The 22202-nt window shown below is 46.5% G+C and overlaps 1 protein-coding gene across 2 annotated transcripts in view; it reads left to right on the top strand.

Moving 5' to 3' along the window:
- Nucleotides 1-22202, top strand: part of LOC144805272 (membrane-spanning 4-domains subfamily A member 4A-like) — a 161519-nt gene that overhangs the window by 64340 nt on the left and 74977 nt on the right. Inside the window, exons 2-3 of one of the 2 annotated variants that reach the window (XM_078671953.1) lie at nt 8924-9068; nt 11447-11560. In XM_078671953.1, coding sequence (XP_078528079.1) covers nt 8937-9068; nt 11447-11560 — 246 coding nt within the window. In that variant the 5' untranslated portion in view covers nt 8924-8936. The remainder of the gene's footprint in view (nt 1-8923; nt 9069-11446; nt 11561-22202) is intronic. The other variant, XM_078671954.1, reaches the window with a different exon arrangement.

Raw genomic sequence — 22202 nt, 5'->3', positions numbered from 1 at the left:
CTTGTGTGCGTGGGTGAGAAGGCGGAATGTAATTCTTTTGTTGACGGGAAGCCAGTGGAGGTCTTTTAGGTGTCCGGTGATGTGGTCTTGGCGAGGGATGTCTAATATGAGTCTCGCTGATGCGTTTTGGATGCGTTGAAGTTTTTTCAGTAATTTTGCTGTGATTCCGGCGTATAGTGTATTACCATAATCCAGTCGACTCGTGACCAGTGCGTGGGTGACAGTCTTTCTTGTCTCATGGGGGATCCATCGGAAGATCTTTTTGAGAATGTGAAGTACGTTGAAGCAGGAGGATGAGACTGCGTTGACTTGTCTGGACATCGAGAGAGAGGAGTCTAGGATGAAGCCAAGGTTGCGTGCATGGTCTGTGGGTGAGGGTGCTGTGCCCAGAGCGGAAGGCCACCAAGAGTCGTCCCAGGCAGAGGGGGAAGGTCCTTGGATGAGCACCTCCGTTTTGTCTGAGTTGAGTTTTAGGCGGCTATGTTTCATCCATTCGGCTACTTCTTTCATGCCTTCGTGAAGATTGGTTTTGGCGGTGTTAGGGTCTTTGGTGAGGGAAAGGATTAACTGGGTGTCGTTGGCGTAAGAGATGATGTTAAGGTTGTGTTGACGTGCGATGGAGGCAAGTGGACTCATGTAGACATTGAAGAGGGTGGGACTGAGTGAAGATCCTTGTGGTACGCCACAGATGACTTCAGTGGCCTCTGAGTTGAATGGGGGAAGTCGGACTCTTTGAGTTCTCCCAGTGAGGCATACTGTGTCGAAAGCTGCGGAGAGGTCGAGTAGAATGAGGGCCACTGTTTCTCCGTTGTCCAGTAGTGTTCGGATGTCGTCAGTCGCTGCAATGAGGGCGGTTTCGGTGCTGTGTTTGGCTCGAAACCCGGATTGAGATGGATCGAGGGAGTTGTTTGATTCAAGGAAGGCGGCGAGCTGGCTGTTGACGGCTTTCTCAATGACTTTGGCCGGGAATGGGAGGAGGGATATGGGTCGGTAGTTTTTAAGTTCAGAGGGGTCTGCTGTGGGTTTCTTCAGGAGGGCGCTGAGTTCGGCGTGTTTCCAGCTTTCTGGAAAGGTGGCAGAGTTGAAGGAGCAGTTGATGACATCACGGAGATGAGGTGCGATGATGGAGTCAGCTTTCTTGAAGATGTGGTGGGGGCAGGGGTCGTTGGTGAGCCCGAGTGGATTGAGTTCATAAGGTGGATGGTGTCTTCTGTGGTGATTGGGTTCCAGGCGCTAAGGTTGTTAGTGGGCGGGGTAGGATCTGAGAGGGGTGGGGAGGGTTGATCGCTGGAATTATTCTCGAAGCTGTTGTGGATGTCGGCAATTTTGTTGTAGAAGAAGGAGGATAGCGCATCGCAGAGGTCTTGGGAGGGAGTGATGTCGTTGGATGCTGCGGTGGGGTTGGTGAATTCTTTGACGATGTTGAAAAGTTCCTTGCTGTTGTGAGTGTTGTTGCCGAGACGGTCCTTGAGTGCTGATTTCTTCGCGGATCGAATCAGTTGGTGGTGTTTGCGGGTGGCTGCTTTGAGGGTGGTCATGTTGTCGGTGGTTGGGTTTTTTCTCCATGTTTTCTCCAGTGTGCGGCATAGCTTCTTGGATTTTTTAAGGTCATCATTGAACCAGGGAGCCTTTTTGCTGGTTGAATTGATCTGGTGCTTTTTCAGGGGTGCTAATTCGTCAGCACTGTGGGTGATCCATTGTTTGAGATTGGTGGCCGCTTGGTTTGGGTCCAATGAGAGGGTGGGAGGGTTTTGGTTGAGTGATGTGAGGAGTTGGCCGGAGGTGATTTTTTTCCAGTTTCTCCGAGGAATAGGTTGAGGTCGGATGTGGGTCAAGGTGGTTTTGTAGCTGAAGTGGACACAGCTGTGGTCCGTCCAATGGAGAGCTGTGGTGCGGTCGAAGGAGATGTGCTTGCTGGAGGTGAAGATAGGGTCGAGCGTGTGTCCGGCTATGTGGGTGGGGGTGTCAACAAGTTGTTTGAGTCCGAGATTGGCCAGGTTGTCCAGAAGGGTGGTGGTGTTGCTGTCGTGTTTGTTGTCAAGGTGGTAGTTGAGGTCTCCTAGAAGAATGTAGTTCTCGGAGGCAAGGGCATGTGGGCTGACGAAGTCCGTGATGTCATCGCTGAATTGAGTGCGGGTACCTGGAGGCCTGTATATGAGGGTGCCTCTAAGTGTGGTCCTAGGGTCGGTGTGGATCTGAAAGTGGAGATGTTCGGCGGTTGCAAGGTTATCGTCGGAGCTGGTCGTGATTTTGATGGTGTTCCTGTGGATGATGGCGATGCCTCCTCCTGTTTGATTGGTGCGGTCTTTCCGGATAATCTTGTAAGCTTCCGGTATGGCTATGGCGATGTTGGGTGCTGATGATGTGTTCATCCATGTTTCTGTAAGGAAGGCGATGTCGGGTGACGCAGTGTCGAGTAGGTCCCAGAGTTCTGTTGCGTGTCTGTGGACCGAGCGGGTGTTCAGCAGGATGCACTTCAGGTGGTTAGAGTCGGAGCTATATTTGGAGGAGGAAGATTTGGTGAGGGTCCTGAAGCAGTTGAACTTGCAGGGGAGGCAGGTGAATGGGCCGTGGGTGCGTCCTGGGGTAGCTACGCAACATTGAGGAATGCGTCCGGGGTTGAGGGCGTGGAGAGTTGCTGCATCATATGTGAGTCTAGTGGTTTGGGTGCGGTGGGGACCAGGGGGACGGGCGCTGGGCGCGGGCCAGGTGCGGACGGGCGTAGACGGGCTTACCTTTGGCGCACCTTCGGCGTGGCCGCAGCGCGTGGACGCTGCGCGTTGGGACATCTGTCTTAAGTGGATAGTGGAGGGGGCGGAGCATGGGAGGGGCAGCTGGGAGGTGGGGAGCGGGGAGGAGACACGGTCCACGAGTGACCAAGCAACAAGTAGCAAAATGGACGGACTAAAAAACGAAACTGGGACCACAATGAACACAATAAGTAAACAGGCAATGCAGCGCTATTTGCAGTACAAGAAAATTAAAACAGACGATACCAGGCGCTATGCTCGCCTCTAGGCGCTCTGGAAATGCAGGCAACGTCGGATCGCGCTCACCGAGGCAGGCAATAGGGGTCAGGAGCAGAGGCTGGGCCAGGCAGTCGCCAATGCGAGTAGACTCGGCAGGAGGGGGGGGGGGCAGTCAGCCAGGAGATCAGCCAGGAGATCGTGGGGGAGCGTCCGCTATGGAACTAGTCCAGCTGGTCACAGAGGAGCGTAGGGAGGATCGGGCTACTTTGCCAGTGGGTGGGAGGGGCAGCTGGGAGGCAGGGAGCGGGGAGGAGACACGGTCCACGAGTGACCAAGCAACAAGCAGCAAAATGGACGGACTAAAAAACTAAACTGGGACCACAATGAACACAATAAGTAAACAGGCAATGCAGCGCTATTTGCAGTACAAGAAAATTAAAACAGACGATACCAGGCGCTATGCTCGCCTCTAGGCGCTCTGGAAATGCAGGCAACGTCGGATCGCGCTCACCGAGGCAGGCAATGGGGGTCAGGAGCAGAGGCTGGGCCAGGCAGTCGCCAATGTGAGTAGACTCGGCAGGATTGTAACTTCTGAACTGCAAGTAACGCAAGGATCAAAGGACAAAGGCAGTAACCCACTGAGCTATCCACAAAAAATACAGTTCATCTGCATTTAAAAACTACTAACAGACAAATGATTACTCTCCAGCAGGATCATTAATCGCCAGATTTATTTGGGCATTTTGTATTGTCTTATTGTTATCCTGTATCAGCCATGATAATGATAAAAACTGTTCAAATGAAGCACAAAAGAAGTATGTGTCCTGCTGGGCCTGTGCAGATTTAAAAAAGAAAAACAAATAGTAACACATCCTCTTACCTACTACTCCATTAGTCAAACTTTGTGTCACAGCCTGATGTGATAAGCAGCTGCGGGGGTCAGGAAAGGTGAATACAAATAAACAAACTTCTTTTCTCCTGCACTGCACCGAAAGAGGCGAAGGTGCGCCTTTCGCCATTGGAGATGAAGGGGTGAAAAAAATAAACAAAGCCTCACTTACATGTAAATGGTCTTTTAAGGACCTGTGAAGTACTTGGGTGCGGCTGCGATTATCTTTAAAACTATCAATCAATCATAATACTTGTATAGCGCGCTACTCCCCCGGAAGGGTCTCAAGGCGCTTGAGGGAAGGGGGTCGCTACTGCTCGAACAGCCAGGTCTTGAGTTGTCTCCTGAAGGCGAGGTGGTCCTGGGTCAGCCGAAGGTGGATGGGGAGGGAGTTCCATGTCTTGGCCGCCAAGTAGGAGAAGGATCTGCCTCCGGCGGTGGCTCTTCGGATGCGTGGAACGGCGGCGAGGGCGAGGCTGGCGGACCGTAGCTGGCGGGTGGGCGTGTGGAAGGTCAGGCGGTCGTTGAGGTACTTGGGGCCCAGGTTGTGGAGAGACTTGTGTGCGTGGGTGAGGAGCCTGAACGTGATTCTCTTGTTGACTATGTGTGTGTGTTCCCGGGCCTGCCTTTCACAATGCGAATTTTACAAATATATAATGGTTTCTGATGTTGCTGGCACATTTATGTATGGTTTTTCTGCCTTAACCATTGCTGACGTGTGTCTGCACTCAGCTGGGGGCTGCCAGAAGTGAAACCAGCCCTGTTGCCGAGTTCATTGTCGGGACCGCCGCCGCAGGGAGAGTACAGAGCCGCGGGCCATTGCCTGGCAACAGAGGGAGGACTCCACACCAAGGAAAGTTGGTGCAGGGCGCGCCCCGTCCAGCAGAACGTCGGAGCGAGCCGAGGGAGAGCCGCGCTCGAGCGCCAGCCCTATCCGACGCAGGTAACGCTCCAACCCGCTCAGCTGCATTACCTGGAGCGGGCTGAGAGTGAGCGCGCATGCGGGGAATTGTGCCAATCCGTCTAGACCGCTACTGCCCGGACACAGGGAAGCCGCTGTCCCGGAGCCCGGCCTTTCCTTATACTTGCAATCCCCGCGCTCATAAAAGAACGACCCTTGACCGAGTGAACCGTGATTGCTTATGCCTTTCACAATGCGAATTTTTCAAATATTTGAATGTTTCTGATGTTGTTGGCACATTTGTGTATGGTTTAAACCTACGGGTTATTTCAACTCAAGCACTAGTTGCAACAAGCATTTGCAATGCAATAGGTCTCGCAGGTATGCGAGTTTAAGCTATTGGCATTACAAATAACAATGCCTTTCATTTATGTTTCTAAAAATAAAACAAAAATATAAGGCATTGTTATTTGGAATGTCAATAGCTCAAACTCGCGTCAATGCGAGACTTATTGCATTGCAAATGCTTGTTCTTCGTGTCTCTTTCATACTCCCTCTTCTTTTTCCTAAGCTATAAGGGACTCAACATATACCTTTTTTAATATATATACATATATTTCCAAATGATTTGACCAGTGGCCTGATGTAAATACCTTACCGTATTTGTCGTTGTCAATTTGCTGTATATATATAGTGATTCATTTCTTCTTTAATTAAAAATATTTGAAATGAGAAGGACTGTGTTAATAATATTGATAAAAAACTCAAGTTAGCAAAGTCTTCATTTTATTTAAGTTGATAAATAATTACATCTGACAAAATGGAGCCGCGTCAAGAATACCAGTCTCAGTCACCCTTAAACATCACTTTCTGGGATACTGGATCCCATGTTGCTGCTGTGTCCTAGTAGTGGTGGCCCACATGTTCCTTAGAGTCTCCTGGGGGTGTGCGCCAGCCCTGGGATCCATGCCACACTAGTCCCCACTTGCCTCTGACTGGAAGTTTGGGGTGGAGTTCAGGGAGGTGCATTGCGCCACACACGCCAATCCTGTGTGGAGTCTTGGAAGCCGAACCTGCCCATTTTGAGTGCGGATCAGCCACAGTCTCCGCTGTATTAAAGAAGTGGAGTTGATTGGGTGAGGCTACTGGGACGATTCCTTGCTATCAGCCCTCCAACAACGTGATGGTTCTGTTTGTACATTCTGTGCTTGTTGTATTTGATATCGTGTTCCTTTTGCCTGCGTTGTTTTGATTCTATGGCCTGCTATTTTTCGCCAAGAAGTTTTTTAGACATTGTTAATTTGTCATATATATTTATATTTTTGTGTGTACATTCTGTGCTTGCTGTGTTTGATGTTTTGTAACAGTTCTCTCATGTAACGAAATTGGTTCTATTGTACAGTGATCTGACACCATCGGGCAAAGTCCGCGCTTTATAAAAAGGCATTAAATAAATAAATAAATAAATAAATAATAGTGTATGGAAGATCCAGCCTCACAATTGTCGCTTTGGAGGTACATTTATTCTATGTTGATTTTACACTGACTGGATAGAGTAAGGAATATTTTCAGTGGAACTATGCTACATGCAGTGATAATAAAATACTGTTGGCCTCAGTTCTTGCCAGGGCATTAGAGTAATTTATATTGTCTATGTCTTAGATCACATAAGCCTGCTCCCATACTCTGCCTCATCTGGTAGTGTTATTGTCATTGCTACTTACCAACGCACTCTCCTGGCCTCTAACTGTAAAAACCAAATTTGATTCACCACCAAAGGTATTCAAGGATGAACTGCCTATTTCTCGGAAGAAATAGAAAGCAGTTTTAAATTATACAGTGACAATAGATTTAGGATTAAGGGGTGGGTATAGGTAAAGGGGGTAAAAGTAATGTAAGGTTTAGGGATGGGTATAGGTAAAGGGGTAAAGGCTATTTTAGGGTTTAGATGTGTGTAGAGGTAAAGGGGATAAGGGTGATTTTAGTGGTAACGAGTGTGAAGACGTAAAAGGGGGTAAAGTCCACAAAGTAAGTGCATGCAGACTATAAGTTAACTAACTAAAGTCTATTATTCCCTTTGAGGGTCCTTGGTGTATCCCCCCTGCCTTGTTTATATAGGACCTGCAAGATGCTAAAGCCCCATACAAACATAAAACGTCCCTGTCACATTGGAGTCTTGTGCCTAAAGATGTTCTTTGACTCATTAAGTTAAAATGATAAAAACACCTTAACCTGTGGAAGTTGAATGCTTCAGTTTTGGATCTGCACCTCCGTTTGGTGGCCTGCTTGCATCTATGACAGGCTCTAGAGAAGCTGTTAGGGTGGAGAGATGTGATCTAATGGCCAGGTCTGCCGGCTTTGGAACTGAGGCACCAGGTTCTAGTCTCTGCTTTGGCTCAACATTCTGTGACTCTGGGAAGATCACGTAATCTCATTTTTCCATAATCTGACTTTGTGTAAAGTAGTCTGGTTCTCATGTAAACACTCTAGTGCAAACTGCATTAAAAAGGTGTAATGTTTAGTCAAGTTGGTACCTCATGTTACAAGAAAGGTTGATTCTCTCCATTCTTATGAGGAATTTCTCTAAATAATAGTCTGGGAATATGACCAAACTTAATATAAATTGTGTGATGACAAGAGAAACTTCCAGTTTACTGATACATCCACAGCATTAATTGAAACAAACACTGCCAAAGCCAATAGGACTGGCTTACAACTGAAAGTACCCAGATACCTCCATCCATGAAACAGGAAGCTGAGGGGCCTGAGGATCTGCTCACGGCATCCCTACAAAACACTTGGACCAGTGGACTGGGACTCCAGTCTCACAGACTCCGCCAAGCAGTTTCGAGCAGCTGCTCCCCCTCGATGACACCATTCCCAGTGCACCAAAGCCAATGCAGTGTCCAACCGCTTTTTAAAAATAACTTTTATTCATGCTGCAAAGCCTAGCTGCTGTACTACATGAATACAAGACACTGGAGAATTAATGTTTTCATACGTGCATCCTATTGATTTTGTCAATGCTTGTGTTGATTACAGGCTTGAACACCTGACACAAAATTGGTCTGATTCTGGGCAAATCACTGCCTCCATGTGCACATAAAATGTACTTTAGTGAAATGTAATGCATTTGTAAATTTATAGAAACTTACTCTAAGTAATTTAAATGAGAATAAACACTGCTTAATATGTCTGAGGTGTACTCTCTCAAACCCTGTCAATAGGTCTGTGCTCTAAACACCATTGTACATTTGCAAACTGTTTTTAAGAGGAGGGTCAAAATTACGTACAGTCAGCTATATGCAAAAAGAACAATTGATGTACTGAATGCGTAAAAATGTCGTACATTCACCCCAGTATAGAAATCTGGGCCTAAAGCCATCGTTTTTTTGCTCACAATGTGCTTCCAGTTTGGACCCAGCCATATGCAAATCAGTCTTGACCCTGCACCCAATGGGAACAGTCCAGCCCGAACTGCCAGGCCAGGTCCTCCCTGGACCAGAATCAAGCATCCTAGGACCGGTTTTGGGCATTCAGCCCTCATCAGCCAGGATAGCTTAACTCCAGTGGCATGGAGAGCACGGGACCCATGTCTGGGTATACCCATCCCACTTGGGGTGAATAATTCAAAAAGAACAATTGACGGACAGATTGCAGAAAAATGTCATACATTCACCCCAGTACAGAGATCTGGGCCTAAATCCATTGTGTTTTTTCTTCACCATGCCCAGACGGGGGTCCCTTGCCCACTTTGCCACTGGAGTCAAGCTAGCCTGGCTGATGAGGGCTGTTAGCTTGATGCTTGTTTCCGGTCCAGGGAAGACATGGCTTGGCAGTTCGGGCTGGACTGTTTCCATGAGGCACAGGGTCAAGACTGATTTTCATATAGCTGTGTCTGAACTGGGGTGGTGAAGTGAGCTAAAGAACGATGATGGATTCAACCCAGATCTGTGACTGGGGGTGAGTGTCTGAAAAGTTTCAGTGCTCCGTCCATCATCTCCTAGTGTTTACTAGTCAGGAATCGCCACTCTACAAGAATGCACCAGGACTGAGCCCCAAGTTTATTCCACCAAGTATGAAATCCCACACCCTGTTCTTATGATGTCTGCAGAGATTGGTAGAAGACAGCTTATGACCTCACTGCAAAATCTTTCCTTTCAGATCTTGATGCAAAATGGCGTCGTCTGTGATGATGCCCAATGGGGTCCTACTAACAACTGTTCCGGTTACCACTGTCATCCAGCTTCCAGGCCCAAGTCCAGAGATTCAGTCACGGTTCCTCAGAGGGGAACCAAAGGCACTTGGGGTAAGTTATTGCTTCTGTATCTTCAGGGGAAGGAAATGGATGGTACATAACGGAGGAAGTAAGAAATCAGCTAGAATACTTCCAGACCTAGGCTCTCATTTATAATTTCAGTTTGTTCTGGGACTTGTAGTCTTATTTAAATTAAGCCCGTTGGACTAGTATAACTAGAAACAATGATGTGAAAGTTCAACCATAATATTTAGCTGTGAAGAAGAGTACCCTAATTGAAAGGTGTTCCCAAATAAAAAAATGTCATTGCCAAATCCCGTAGTGCGAGCCTTTCTGTGCTATGAAGTGTGCGACAAGGTTTTCTTCAAAATATATATATATACATATATATATATATATATATATATATATATATATATATATATATATATATCCAAAAATCACAGTTGCCTGCTAGAGAAGATAACGATACCACTGGTAAAGATCTGCCCACCTGGTTTATTTCAAAGAAACAGCAGCAAAACCATGAAGCAGTCCACTTAACATCAAGGTCCATCCCGATGCGTTTCATTTTCCACTTCATCAGGGGAATAGGCACCCAGCTGAGCAGTGATTTGGCTGCACATTTAAGTTCCAAAAACCCGCCCCAGTGGGCGTGGCCCACACCGTGGCCTCTTGATTTTTGTAGTCCCTTGCCAGTACTCTCGAGTGAGTTGGCTTCTGTGTGCTTCAAAAATAAAATACAAAATAACATCCAAGTGGATCGTGGCTCAAGCTGTCATGTCCTGCCACTGTCTATGTACCTTTGGAAAAACAGCACCAGCGCCAAACGTGATCCCGCATCCGCGGAATTACTGGAATGCAAAAAGCATCGCGTTATCTTCAGCGGTTCAGGCGGGCCGCTACAAATCCAAAAATCACAGTTGCCTGCCAGAGAAGATAACGACACCACTGGTAAAGATCTGCCCACTTGGTTTATTTCAAAGAAACAGCAGCAAAACCATGAAGCAGTCCACTTAACATCAAGTTCCATCCCGACGCGTTTCGTTTTCCACTTCATCAGGGGAATAGGACTTGAAAGCACCCAGCTGAGCAGTGATTTCGCAGCACAATTAAGTTCCAAAAACCCACCCCAGTGGGCGTGGCCCAAACCGTGGCCTCTTGGTTTTTGTAGTCCCTTGCCAGTACTCTCGAGTGAGTTGCCTTCTGTGTGCTTCGAAAATAAAATACAATGGAACTTAAATGTGCCGCCAAATCACTGCTCAGCTGGGTGCTTTCAAGTCCTTTCAAGTGACTCGTGGTGAACACCCACTGCATCGCACCCAGGTGCCGAGGCACAGCACCCATACCTGCTCCACATGCGCAGTGAACACACACTGCATCGCTCCCAGGTTCCGAGGTACAGCACCCATACCTGCTCCACATGCGCAGTGAACACACACTGCATCGCACCCAGGTTCCAAGGTACAGCACCCATACCTGCTCCACATGCGCAGTGAACACCCTCTGCATCGCGCCCAGGTTCCGAGGTACAGCACCCATACCTGCTCCACATGCGCAGTGAACACCCTCTGCATCGCGCCCAGGTTCCGAGGTACAGCACCCATACCTGCTCCACATGCGCAGTGAACACACACTGCATCGCTCCCAGGTTCCGAGGTACAGCACCCATACCTGCTCCACATGCGCAGTGAACACCCTCTGCATCGCGCCCAGGTTCCGAGGTACAGCACCCATACCTTCTCCACATGCACAGTGAACACACACTGCATCGCTCCCAGGTTCTGAGGTACAGCACCCATACCTGCTCCACATGCGCAGTGAACACACACTGCATCGCACCCAGGTTCTGAGGTACAGCACCCATACCTGCTCCACATGGGCAGTGAACACCCACTGCATTGCACCCAGGTTCCGAGGTACAGCACCCATACCTGCTCCACATGCGCAGTGAACACACACTGCATCGCACCCAGGTTCTGAGGTACAGCACCCATACTTGCTCCACATGCGCAGTGAACACACACTGCATCGCTCCCAGGTTCCAAGGTACAGCACCCATACCTGCTCCACATGCGCAGTGAACACACACTGCATCGCACCCAGGTTCTGAGGTACAGCACCCATACTTGCTCCACATGCGCAGTGAACACACACTGCATCGCTCCCAGGTTCCAAGGTACAGCACCCATACTTGCTCCTCATGCGCAGTGAACACACACTGCATCGCACCCAGGTTCTGAGGTACAGCACCCATACCTGCTCCACATGGGCAGTGAACACCCACTGCATTGCACCCAGGTCCTGAGGTACAGCACATATACCTGCTTCACATGCGCAGTGCCACAACTAACATATTGCATATATCAATATTTGTATCTAGAGAATAATGTCATTTGTAACACAGTTTTGGTTCCTTCTAATTGCAGGTGGTGCAGATTATTTTGGGCATGATGCTGATCGCGTTGGGGTCACTCCTGCTGAACAATCCCTTTCCTGGTATTTACGCTAACGGCGGTGTTCCATTCTGGGGGGCAACATTTGTAAGTAGGGGTTCCAGGCAGACTGCAAGGATGATATTTCTGTTGAATGCTTGAGGCGATGAAAACTTGAGGGGATGAAAGATGAGCAGAGAAGTAGAGGGCTGTGTGGCTAAGATGATGGACTGCTAAGTCAAATAGATTGATTGATTATCGGTGGGATGGGTGGGAAGCCTGTAAATGACAGTGTAAGTGGTGCTTTTTTGTATGTACCTGTGATGTGTCAACCTGCAAAGCCGAAAACGTCATTTTCCTTCTAGGGCACTGGATCAGGAGCTGTGTAGTCCCTGATAAACTTTGATGCTTCCCCCTTGACCGCCCTGCTAGTAGGCTAGGTAGGAACGTGCAGAAGGCAATGATAAATCTGTTCTGGTGGAGAGTGACAGACAAGGATCTTTCTTTAAACATTTATTCAATTCAGGTACAGAAATGCATAGGCTACACAATGTTGGATCAATACGCATTCAATCAATCAATCAATCAATCAGGTCATTTGTAGAGCGTGCTACTCACCCGTGAGGGTCTCAAGGCGCTGGAGGAGGGGGGGGCTACTGCTGCTCGAAGAGCCAGGTCTTGAGGCTCTTCCTGAAGGCGAGTTGGTCCTGGGTAGTTCTGAGGTGTGTGGGGAGGGAGTTCCATGTCTTGGCCGCCAAGTAGGAGAACGATCTTCCTCCGGCGGTGGTTCTGCGGATCCGTGGGACGGTGGCGACGGCGAGGCTGGCTAGCGGAGCTGAAGGGGGGCCTGTAGAACGAGAGGCAGCTGTTGAGGTATTCGGGGCCCATGTTGTGGAGTGCTTTGTGTGCGTGGGTGAGGAGCCTGAAGGTGATCCTCTTGTTGATGGGGAGCCAATGCAGGTGTTTCAGGTGGGCGGATATGTGACTGTGGCGTGGAATGTCGATGATGAGGCATGCGGTGGTGTTCTGGATGCGTTGTAGTTGTTTCTGGAGTTTGGTGGTAGTTCCTGCGTATAGGGTGTTGCCGTAATCCAGTCGACTAATGACGAGGGCATGGGTGATCGTCTTTCTGGTTTCGGCGGGGATCCACCGGAAGATCTTACGAAGCATGCGTAGGATGTTGAAGCATGATGATGAGACGGCGTTGACTTGCTTGGTCATCGTGAGGAGGGGTCCAGGATGAATCCGAGGTTGCGTGCGTGGTTCGAGGGGGTCGGTGCGGTGCCCAGCGCCGTGGGCCACCAGGAGTCGTCCCAGGTTGTAGGGGATTGTCCGAGGATGAGGACCTCCGTCTTGTCTGAGTTCAGTTTAAGGCGGCTGAGCTTCATCCATTCCGCGATGTCTTTCATGCTTTCCTGTAGGTTGGTTTTGGCAGTGGCTGGGTCTTTGGTGAGGGAGAGTATTAGCAGTGTGTCTTCGGCGTAGGAGATGATGTTGATGTTATGCTTGCGTGCGATGGCTGCGAGGGGGCTCATGTAGAATTAAATTGAATATACAGCAAAACTCAGAAGAGTTCAAAATCCAGCATAGATTCACCTTCAAAGAATGGAGTAAGGTATTTCACTCAGCAAGCAAAATGTACACTCTTTTTATAGGTCTTTAAGCAAAAGCTTTACAGATACACTTCATTAGTACGTGGTTCACATGCTCATAACTGATAGAAGTTAAGCAAGATAATCAGATGCAATTAAATACATTCGAACATTTTCTCCCTATTTTACTACATGGAGGTCGAGTGCTCACAGCATCTATTCTGAGCACCAGACATGTTACAAAGTTAGTTATTCAGACTGGAACAGGTGCTCTGTCCTTGGGAAAGGACACTCTGTTCAGGCAGCGATTGGAAATCATGTTCTCAGCTACTGTAGTCTACGAGTCTATTATGACACAGATTAGGCAGCAGTTCAGTTCACATATTCGACAGCAATGTCACAAAAAGATAGACAACGAGGCCTAAATTGTCCTAATTTAAAGAAAAATTGAATTATCACACTCTCAGCATTGAATGTATTAAAGTTGAGCAACCCCCATTTACAGGACAGAGGTTGAAAGGGGGAGGCAAATAAACATCTGAATAAAGGTGGGTGGGTAAATCCATGTGTGCGTACTGGTTATATCTGCAGTTTCAGTCCCTCTTAACCTTTTATTATTGCATTATTTAAAAAAATAATCTTATTGGGACATGCTTGAGAGTGACCCAACTTCGAGTCCCCAAAACTGCTGTACTCCTGCATTCTGGACATGCACATGACTTGTGATCAAGCACGTCTGCACTGTCTTGTCCTCTATCACTCTTGATTAGGTGTGTTCTTCGCTATGGAACCACGCTTGCTGAACCAGAGGCGTAAAGGATACAAATTAAAACACAAAGCGCTGTTAAGCATTTGGAAATGATACGTGTTGAAATGCATATATTACACCTCATAAGGCAATCTATCATCATATAGAGCGTGTCATTTTGTGTAATATGTGCCCAACTGATACATTAAGTCATCCCCTGGCAGAAAGTACCATGTTTAACCTGGGGACAGTGAGCCAAGCATGGTACATACCACGGAAAAACGCAAGGAAGGAAGCCAGGAAGAAAGGTTGGAAGGGGGGCGGAGGATGAAGAAATGAAGACAAGAATGAAGTTAGGAAGCAGGGGGCAGGGAAAGATAAAAATCATGAAAGTCCTATGAATCTTCTGTCATTCACAACCTAATATATTGCAAGAAAAGACAGCTCACTTGGAAGTGTTAGTGACTACATCTGAGCTGGGGTTGTATGTGTGTTATTATGCAATTCTGTTGGGTTGCTATTCCCAGCAGCCACCTGGGATGTAATAACTGCTTGGCAATCATCATTAGTTTTGATTCAAAGCTCCCAGACCCCAATCAATAACTACAAGCACACAACAGCCATCTACCACTTTACAGATCAAACCCTTCTAACCATCAAAGACAACAATGAATTTCTGCATGTCGCTTGGGGAGAGTACTCAGCGCAAGGGTGAGTGTGAGCCAAGCAAGCAGGGCGGGGGAGCAGGTCCAGAGTGTTTCCAGCACACCTTGCATCCCTCGCAACTGTGGATAAAGGAGCAGGCCACAGCGGAGCTGTACCGTTCTTCGTACAGCTCGCTACAGCAGACTTGCTGGCCCCGAAAGAAGGGCCCGAGAAGACTTGGCAGGCACCGGGCCTTGGCCTCGCTGGGCGCCGCGGCAGAGACGTGATGATGCCCATTGATGCAGCAAGCTAGATGCGGGGTGTTAGATTTGGGGGTTTCTACTTGGCACAGGTAAGTACTTGTGACAAATAGGGACCCTTGCCTCTAGTCAGGGTAAGGGGGTACACTCCTAAAATAACCCCTGTTCACTCCCTTGGTAGTTTGACACAAGCAGACAGGCTTATCTCAGAGGCAGTGTGTAAAGCATTTGTGACCACATACAGTAACCCAGTGACAACACTACAGATGGACACCACACAGTTGTATATTAAAAATAAGTATTCTTTATATAGACTTAACACAAGACCAGAAACGACAAAGATCCACAATACTATACTTAAAAGTGGTAATTTTAGCTTAGTTCAGTTTAGTTCTTGAGATGTGACACTTTGCGTCAATGTACCTTACGATGTGTTGCACTTCCACAACAAGTTGTTTTGCAGCGCTGGAAATGCTGTAAAGTTCTGATGCAAAGAAATAACGACCTGAAGATCTTCCAGATGCAGCACGCTTCTCTGATGATGCGAGAAGTCTCGGTTCGATGCATCAGCTGCAGTGGCGACACTCTTGTTCTGCAATGCGACGGCAACAGCTTTGGACACTCTTCTCCGACGTTGCGAGAATCTTCCGCACGATGCGACAGCTACAGCGGCGACATCCAAGATGCGACAGCAGCAGCTCTGACGGTGGCGCGCTTCTCCGGGGATGCAAGGCGCTTTCCTCGATATGGTGCAATACGACAGTTACAGCACCGACATTCATGATGGGACGGCAGCAGCAGCGACGGCGACACGCTTTTTCCTCGTTGTGAGACACTTCGCTCGATGCGGTGCAATCCGACAGCTACAGCGGCGACACCCTCCTTCGGAGTTGCGACGGCAGCAGCAGCGATGGCGACACCCTTCCTCTTCGTTGCAAGACGCTTCTCTCGATGCGGTGCAATACGACAGCTACAACGCTGACATTCACAATGTGACGGCAGCAGCAGCAACGGCGACACGCTTCTTCCTCGTTGAGTCGCGCTTCCAGCTCCTTGCGACATACAGTCCCTCAGAAGGCCCAAAACAGCAGCAGGCACTTCCAAAGAACCCTGGGGAGCTGGAGGGTGAAGTCTGTTGTCCCTTTAGACTTCAGCAGGAGGCAAGCTCTTTTCCAAGCCCTTGGAGATCCTTCACAAGTTGAAAGTAAAGCACACAAAGTTCTTTCTCCTCTCTTTGGCAGTCAGGCAACAACTGCAGGCCATCCCGTAAGCAGCACTTTTGCTTAGGAATAGTCTCTCCTCAGTTTCTTCAGGTTCCTCTCCTCAGCAGAGGTTTCTTCTTGTAGCCCAAAAGTGATCTAGTTTCTTGGGATCAGGGTCCCCATATTTATACCCCAAAATCCTTTGTCCTCTGAGGGCAGAGGGGCCTTTGCCCAGTCCAAGCCAGTTCAGGAGCACTATGTTGACAAGACTCCTTCTTTCCTTTCACAGTGCAGGACAGAAACATCAGACGCCCCACAGGGGCATTTTGGAGGGAAAGCACAGCCTTGGAGCACTTTGCTGACAAGATTCCCTCTCTTCTTTCACAGTGCAGGTCAGAGACATCAGACACACCACAGGGGGTGGAGCCAGCACCTTGGGGGGCAGGCACAGCCCTATTCAGGTCTCAGGTGCAACTCCTCCCTTCCATCTAGATGCCGATCTCTCTATTCACCACTGGGCTGACTCATCCTGTCTCTTGGAATCCCCCAGCCCTGTCACTCAAACTCCAGACAAGGAATACACAACCTAGCAGAGGCAGGTTTGGATAGTTAGACAAGAAAATACCTTTCTAAAAGTGGTATTTTCAAACACAGAATGTTAAAACCAACTGCACTAAAAGATTTATTTTATCATTCTGAGTTCAGGCATACTAAACTCGAATTTCCACCATGTTCCCTGAGTCAGTTAGGATCATAAAAATGTAATAATCTAACTGCCCACTCTGGCCTGTAGAGAACAGGTAGCTTTGCAATAGGGAAAAACGAAAATGGCTGTAATTCACTATTAGGACATGCCACACACATCAGGGCGTGTCCTTCTGTTGCAAAGTCACCCTGTGCCCTGGGCACCCCCCAACTTTTTGCTGACTGGAACTGGTGTTAACTGACTCTGACTGACCCTGGGCTCTGTTTAACCAAGGCCCAGGGCCAGTGCCAAGCTAAAAGGAACACAATAGAATGCAGTTAAGACACCCAACATACACTAGGTTACACTATGGTATGGTGGGGTACCTCTGTAATTGGCATGACCTACCCCATAAGCCCCTCGTATGTAAGATGGCAGGGGATTGAAACTAGCTAGAAGTCTCCAGTATCCGGGGGCATGGCAGTTTAGAGGCCAGCAGATTTTCTGCACTAGCGTGTGTGCAGTGCTGAAGCCTGAGGTCAGTTTAAAATCTTCACTGGTGGCCAGGACAGCTTTTAAACATTAAATTGTGCCCAAACTCGACTTTGGGGGTAGGGGCCCTTAAAAAGGAAAAACCTACCATGTATTTGCATATTAGAGACCCCCAGGGTCACCCCAAGGTATCCCAGGGGTGGGGGTCAGTTATCTATAAGGTACGCCCCTATAAAAAGAGTTTTTATATGCCTGGGTAAAGTTACATTTTACATTTCACTCCCCACATTGTGTTAAAGAGCTGCTCAAATTGGACTTTGATGCTAGAAGAATTGGGTAAGGATAATCTGCGTGATTTCTGCAGATTCAGAACCCCTGAAGTCTCCCCTAGTTGCACTGGGGGTGGGGGTCCTGTAGAAATTAGGGAAATACTTATAAAATATGGTTTAATAAGCCCTGGTGCTACAAAAGTGGCCCCAGTCATTTTCCCTATTGCAAACCCCATCACCCATAGGTTAACATGGTAGAAAGTTACTGATTAATAAATATTGATAGGAGAGGACTAGCCGAACCATTCAAAGACTTCCCAGAATGGTAGTAGTAAATAATATTATATTGTTGAATTTCTCCTAAAGTGTACATACAATAAGTTACGAGACTTTCTTGTTTGTAAGTCCAAATTCAGCCTTTCAGTGGTCTGCCCTGATTGGTCAGTGTTAAGTGGATTAGCCAGGTTGCTGGGAGGGCAGTGTGCTGGTTTATAGGAATACCAGGCCAGGTGGTGGCATCGTAAACTATTCTCTTCAAAGGCAGAGGGCCGTCCACTCTGACAGTCTTGACCCAGAGTCAGGGCTAGGCTTAAGGAAGGTATGTGCAGATGGTAGGGGGAGAGTCCATGGAGATAAGCCATCCCAGTGGGTGTGTTTAGCCCGCTCTTACCTTTGCTGGAAAATCAGCCATTATGGATTATGGATTTGGAAGAATGATGCACTCTGGGACAAACTAATGCCACACTCTACAGGATGTGGTTATAACTATGAGGAGTTGCCCTGTTCTCATTGGTCAGCAGTGACCTGGTGTTTGACCCAGAGAATTTTGAATAAGTATCTGAGAGGGGCAGAGCCCTCCAGATCTGCTGCTTGAAACTTAATGAAGCAAGAAGTGCCCTGCTGAAACAATTTTGCTGTGCAAGGAACTCTAAGGCCTGACCTCTGAAGACTGCACCAAGTAAAACTGCAGTCCTGTGGATTACCTTGCTGCCAAAGGACTCAAGAGTTGAACTCCCTGCAAGCTACAGGTTAACAGAGATCACCCGGACAGCCCCACAAAGAATTCAAAGCCTGGAGTATGTAGGATCAATTATCACAGAAATTGTTGATGGATAATGTAAGTTTATTTGAAGATAAAGAAGCACTCCCAGCAACACATCTGAAGGTTCCGGACAGTCAGCGGTAACTGACCTAACAGTAACTGTACGCCATGGAACGGCACGATAACACACAGTGCCGTGTAGCGAGACACATACATTCAAAGAATAATAAATGCACGAGATACACTTGAAAAGAATACATGCGCGAGAATTAACACGTGCATGCGTACACAACACACCTTCCTCCCTTATACAATGAAACAAACGAAAAAAAACAAAACTAACCTTAAAATGTTCCTGTCATGTAAGCAACAAAATCTGACAACCATTTTGGTTTTCTTGTAGTTCTTTTCTGTAAAGAAACATTATTGCTGTGGATAGATTGAGATTGAGGAAGAGATTGGACACCCATATTCTGATTGATATTACTACTACTGGAACAACAAGGTGTCACAGCCATGTCACTACATTTCCACTCAAATCTTCATCCAAATACGAAAAATCAGAATGTTTCAAAGTAGATTCCTTACAGTAAACATCTTTATCAGCCTTGAGAATAGCAATCCTACTGAGATTCCAAACGTTATTGTCTGACAATCTCACTGAGTTTTTTTAGATCTCAATAACTTCAAAAGGACCCATGAACGAACTTTCACCTTTCTTGACCTTCCAAGGTTTTTTGACTTTAACCATCATACCAATTTCTACTTTTGGATCCATTTTGGAGCCAAATTTCTCATCAAAGTACTTCTTATTGGTACAATGGGTACGAGTAAGATTCTCTTTAACCTTTCCCAAATCCACATTAGAAGAAGTTGACTTCACTAACCATGACGGATTCACATTGGTTCTGGGAATTCTTCCTCTCATGATTTCAAAAGGAGAATATCCAGTCATGGAATTCATGGTTGTTCTGTACATCCAGACTTTCTTAAAAATTTCAACTTCCCATTTTTTGTCTTCACTACTAACAGACTGTATAGCACCCTTCAGAACTCTACTGAACCTCTCTATCACTCCATTCCCACTTGGGTTATATAGAGAAGTAGTGGAATGGACTATGCCAAGCCTTGAAAAGTAATCATTTGCTTTCTTAGAATTGAATTGGACTCCATTATCAGTTATGATCCTTACTGGTAGCCCTTCTTCAATGAAAACCTTATCTAAAAAACACAAAACCGAATCAGTTTCTATTTTATGAACAATTTTGATAATGGGCCATTTTGAGAAAATGTCAATAGCTGCAATGATGTACTTGGAATCACAGCCAATGGGACCCATAATGTCCAAAGCAATGGTCTCCCATGGATTGTCAGGAATAGTATGCACACCCATATTGGGTTTAAGAGTGACCAACGACTTATCAGAATTCGCGCAAACAACACAATTCCTAACTAATCGTTCAATAAACACATCCATGCCTGGCCACCAAAATAAATGCTTAACTTGTTGTTTAGTTCTGACCATACCACTATGACCTTCATGACCCTGTAAAACTATAACCTTTCTCACACCTGCCGGTGGAACAATACGCTCACCTCTTCTAATGACATTGTCACAATATGAAAGTTCTGATCTCACTTCCCAGAAACTCTTCAACTCTGAACTAAGATACCTCTTATCAGGCCAAACATCAATGATGTAACTTGCCACATTCTTTAAGATCTCATCATCCTCAAATTTCTCTTTCCATAGAGTCTGATCAATAGAAATGGGACCCTCATCATGAATCATGGCAATCTGAAAATCATCCCACTCATTGTGCAAATCTTCTTGAATGGGTAAAGGCATCCTTGACAAAAAATCAGCAGACACATTTTCTCTACCAGGTACATATTGTATATCATAAATAAAGTCCTGTAATCGCATGGACATGCGTGCAATGCGGGCTGAAGCTCTCAACATCCCTTCAGTAGTGAGAAGACGTACTAATGGTTTATGATCACTCCTCAGTATACACTCTTTACCCCAAACAAACACTCTGAAATGTTCCAAAGCCCAAATGCACGCTAAAGTTTCCCTTTCTATTGTGGAATACTTTTCCTCAGCAGGAGTAAGAGCTCTGGAAGCATGTGCAATAATGACTTCTTTTCCTTCCTTAGTTCTTTGAGTAAACACAGCCCCCAGCCCCTTTGAGCTAGCATCAGTGGTAATAACATTTTGTAAAGAAGGATCAAAACAAGAAAGTGCATTCGCAGAACAGATAGCACTCTTAACATCACAAAATTCCTTCTCACATTCATCTGTCCATTCAAAAGCAACTCTATTCTTAATCAACTGTCTGATATTAAATGTTCTACATGAAAAATCAGGTACATACCTGGCATAAAATTCAACTAGCCCTAAAAAGGATCTTACATCATCCTTAGACTGAGGGTGAGGCGCAGACTCAATGGCTTCTAAAAGAGAAGATTTTGGTTTGATACCTTCTTCACAAAGTTCATGGCCTAAATAATTTATAGAATGAACACCAAATTTGCATTTCTCATACTTAATGGTAAGGCCATGTACATTGAGTGCACCTAACACCTCTTCCAGAGCAGCAATGTGTTTATCCTTGTCATCATTAAATACCAAAATATCATCTTGAAAACAGATGGCATTTTTCCAATCCTTTAGAATGTCCTGCATAACCCTCTGAAAAATTGCTGCTGCAGACGCCAAACCAAAAGGCATCCTGTTAAATCTGAAACACCCAAATGGTGTGATAAATGCAGTTAGGTCTTTACTTCTCTCATTAAGCTCTATCTGGTGATAAGCAGCAGATAAGTCAATGGTTGAAAAACATTTTGAACCACCAACAACCGATAACATTTCAGAAATGCGGGGAAGGGGAAATTGATCTACAACAATATTATTGTTGAGATGGCGAAGGTCAATACAGAGTCTGACCTTGCCATTGGCTCGTCTGGCAACCACTATGGGCGAAACCCATTCAGACGATTCAATTTTTTCTATTATGCCACCTTCCACTAAAGTATCTAATTCATTCTTTACTTCTTCTCTAACAGCAACAGCATAATTTCACACACCTAATCACCCAGCACATCACAAATATATCAGAATTGGTATAGCAGGGAAGCATTATCAGTTTAAAGTCCTTCGTTTCGGGTTCACTACTGCACCCAGAGTGTTCACCAAGAGCCTAATGTACAACCATTTTTAGTGGTCGTAAATCGAAATCTGCTCTTTTGCAACCCCTAAATAGGTCTGTGGCCTATTTTGCAAGTCAGTAACCTATTACCGACTCACAAAATATGGTTTGTGACTCGCTATTAGTAAGGGGCGTACCAAAACATTCACATTTTACCTGCCAATGTAAAGTTGATGGTAAACCATTTGCAAATGGAAAGGGGTCTCCAAGGGACCCCTTCCCCTTTGCGAAGGTGGGCCCAAATATTTTTTAAGAGCAGGAAGTGGTCTCACAGATCACTGCCTGCTCTTAAAAAATAAAACTGAAACGTTTCTTTTTTCTTTTTGAAATGTATCCCATATTTCTTTAAGGAAAACAGGCTGCATTTTTAAAAAAAAACTGCTTTATTGAAAAGGCAGCCACAGACATGGTGGTCGCTGACCACAGCAGGTCACCATCCCTGGGAGTGCCAACCATTTCCAATTGGTCGCAAATTGAGACCTGCTTCATAAATATTAATGAGGCAACCCATTTGAGAATTGCAAACAGTGTCAGACACTCTTGTACATTCCATTTTGCGAGTCGCAAAACGTCGCAATTTCCGACTAACAAAATGGAATGATC

The sequence above is a fragment of the Lissotriton helveticus genome, chromosome 1_2 (assembly GCF_964261635.1).
Source record: "Lissotriton helveticus chromosome 1_2, aLisHel1.1, whole genome shotgun sequence".
Classification (NCBI taxonomy): domain Eukaryota; kingdom Metazoa; phylum Chordata; class Amphibia; order Caudata; family Salamandridae; genus Lissotriton; species Lissotriton helveticus.
This window is presented reverse-complemented; position numbering and strand designations above follow the sequence as displayed.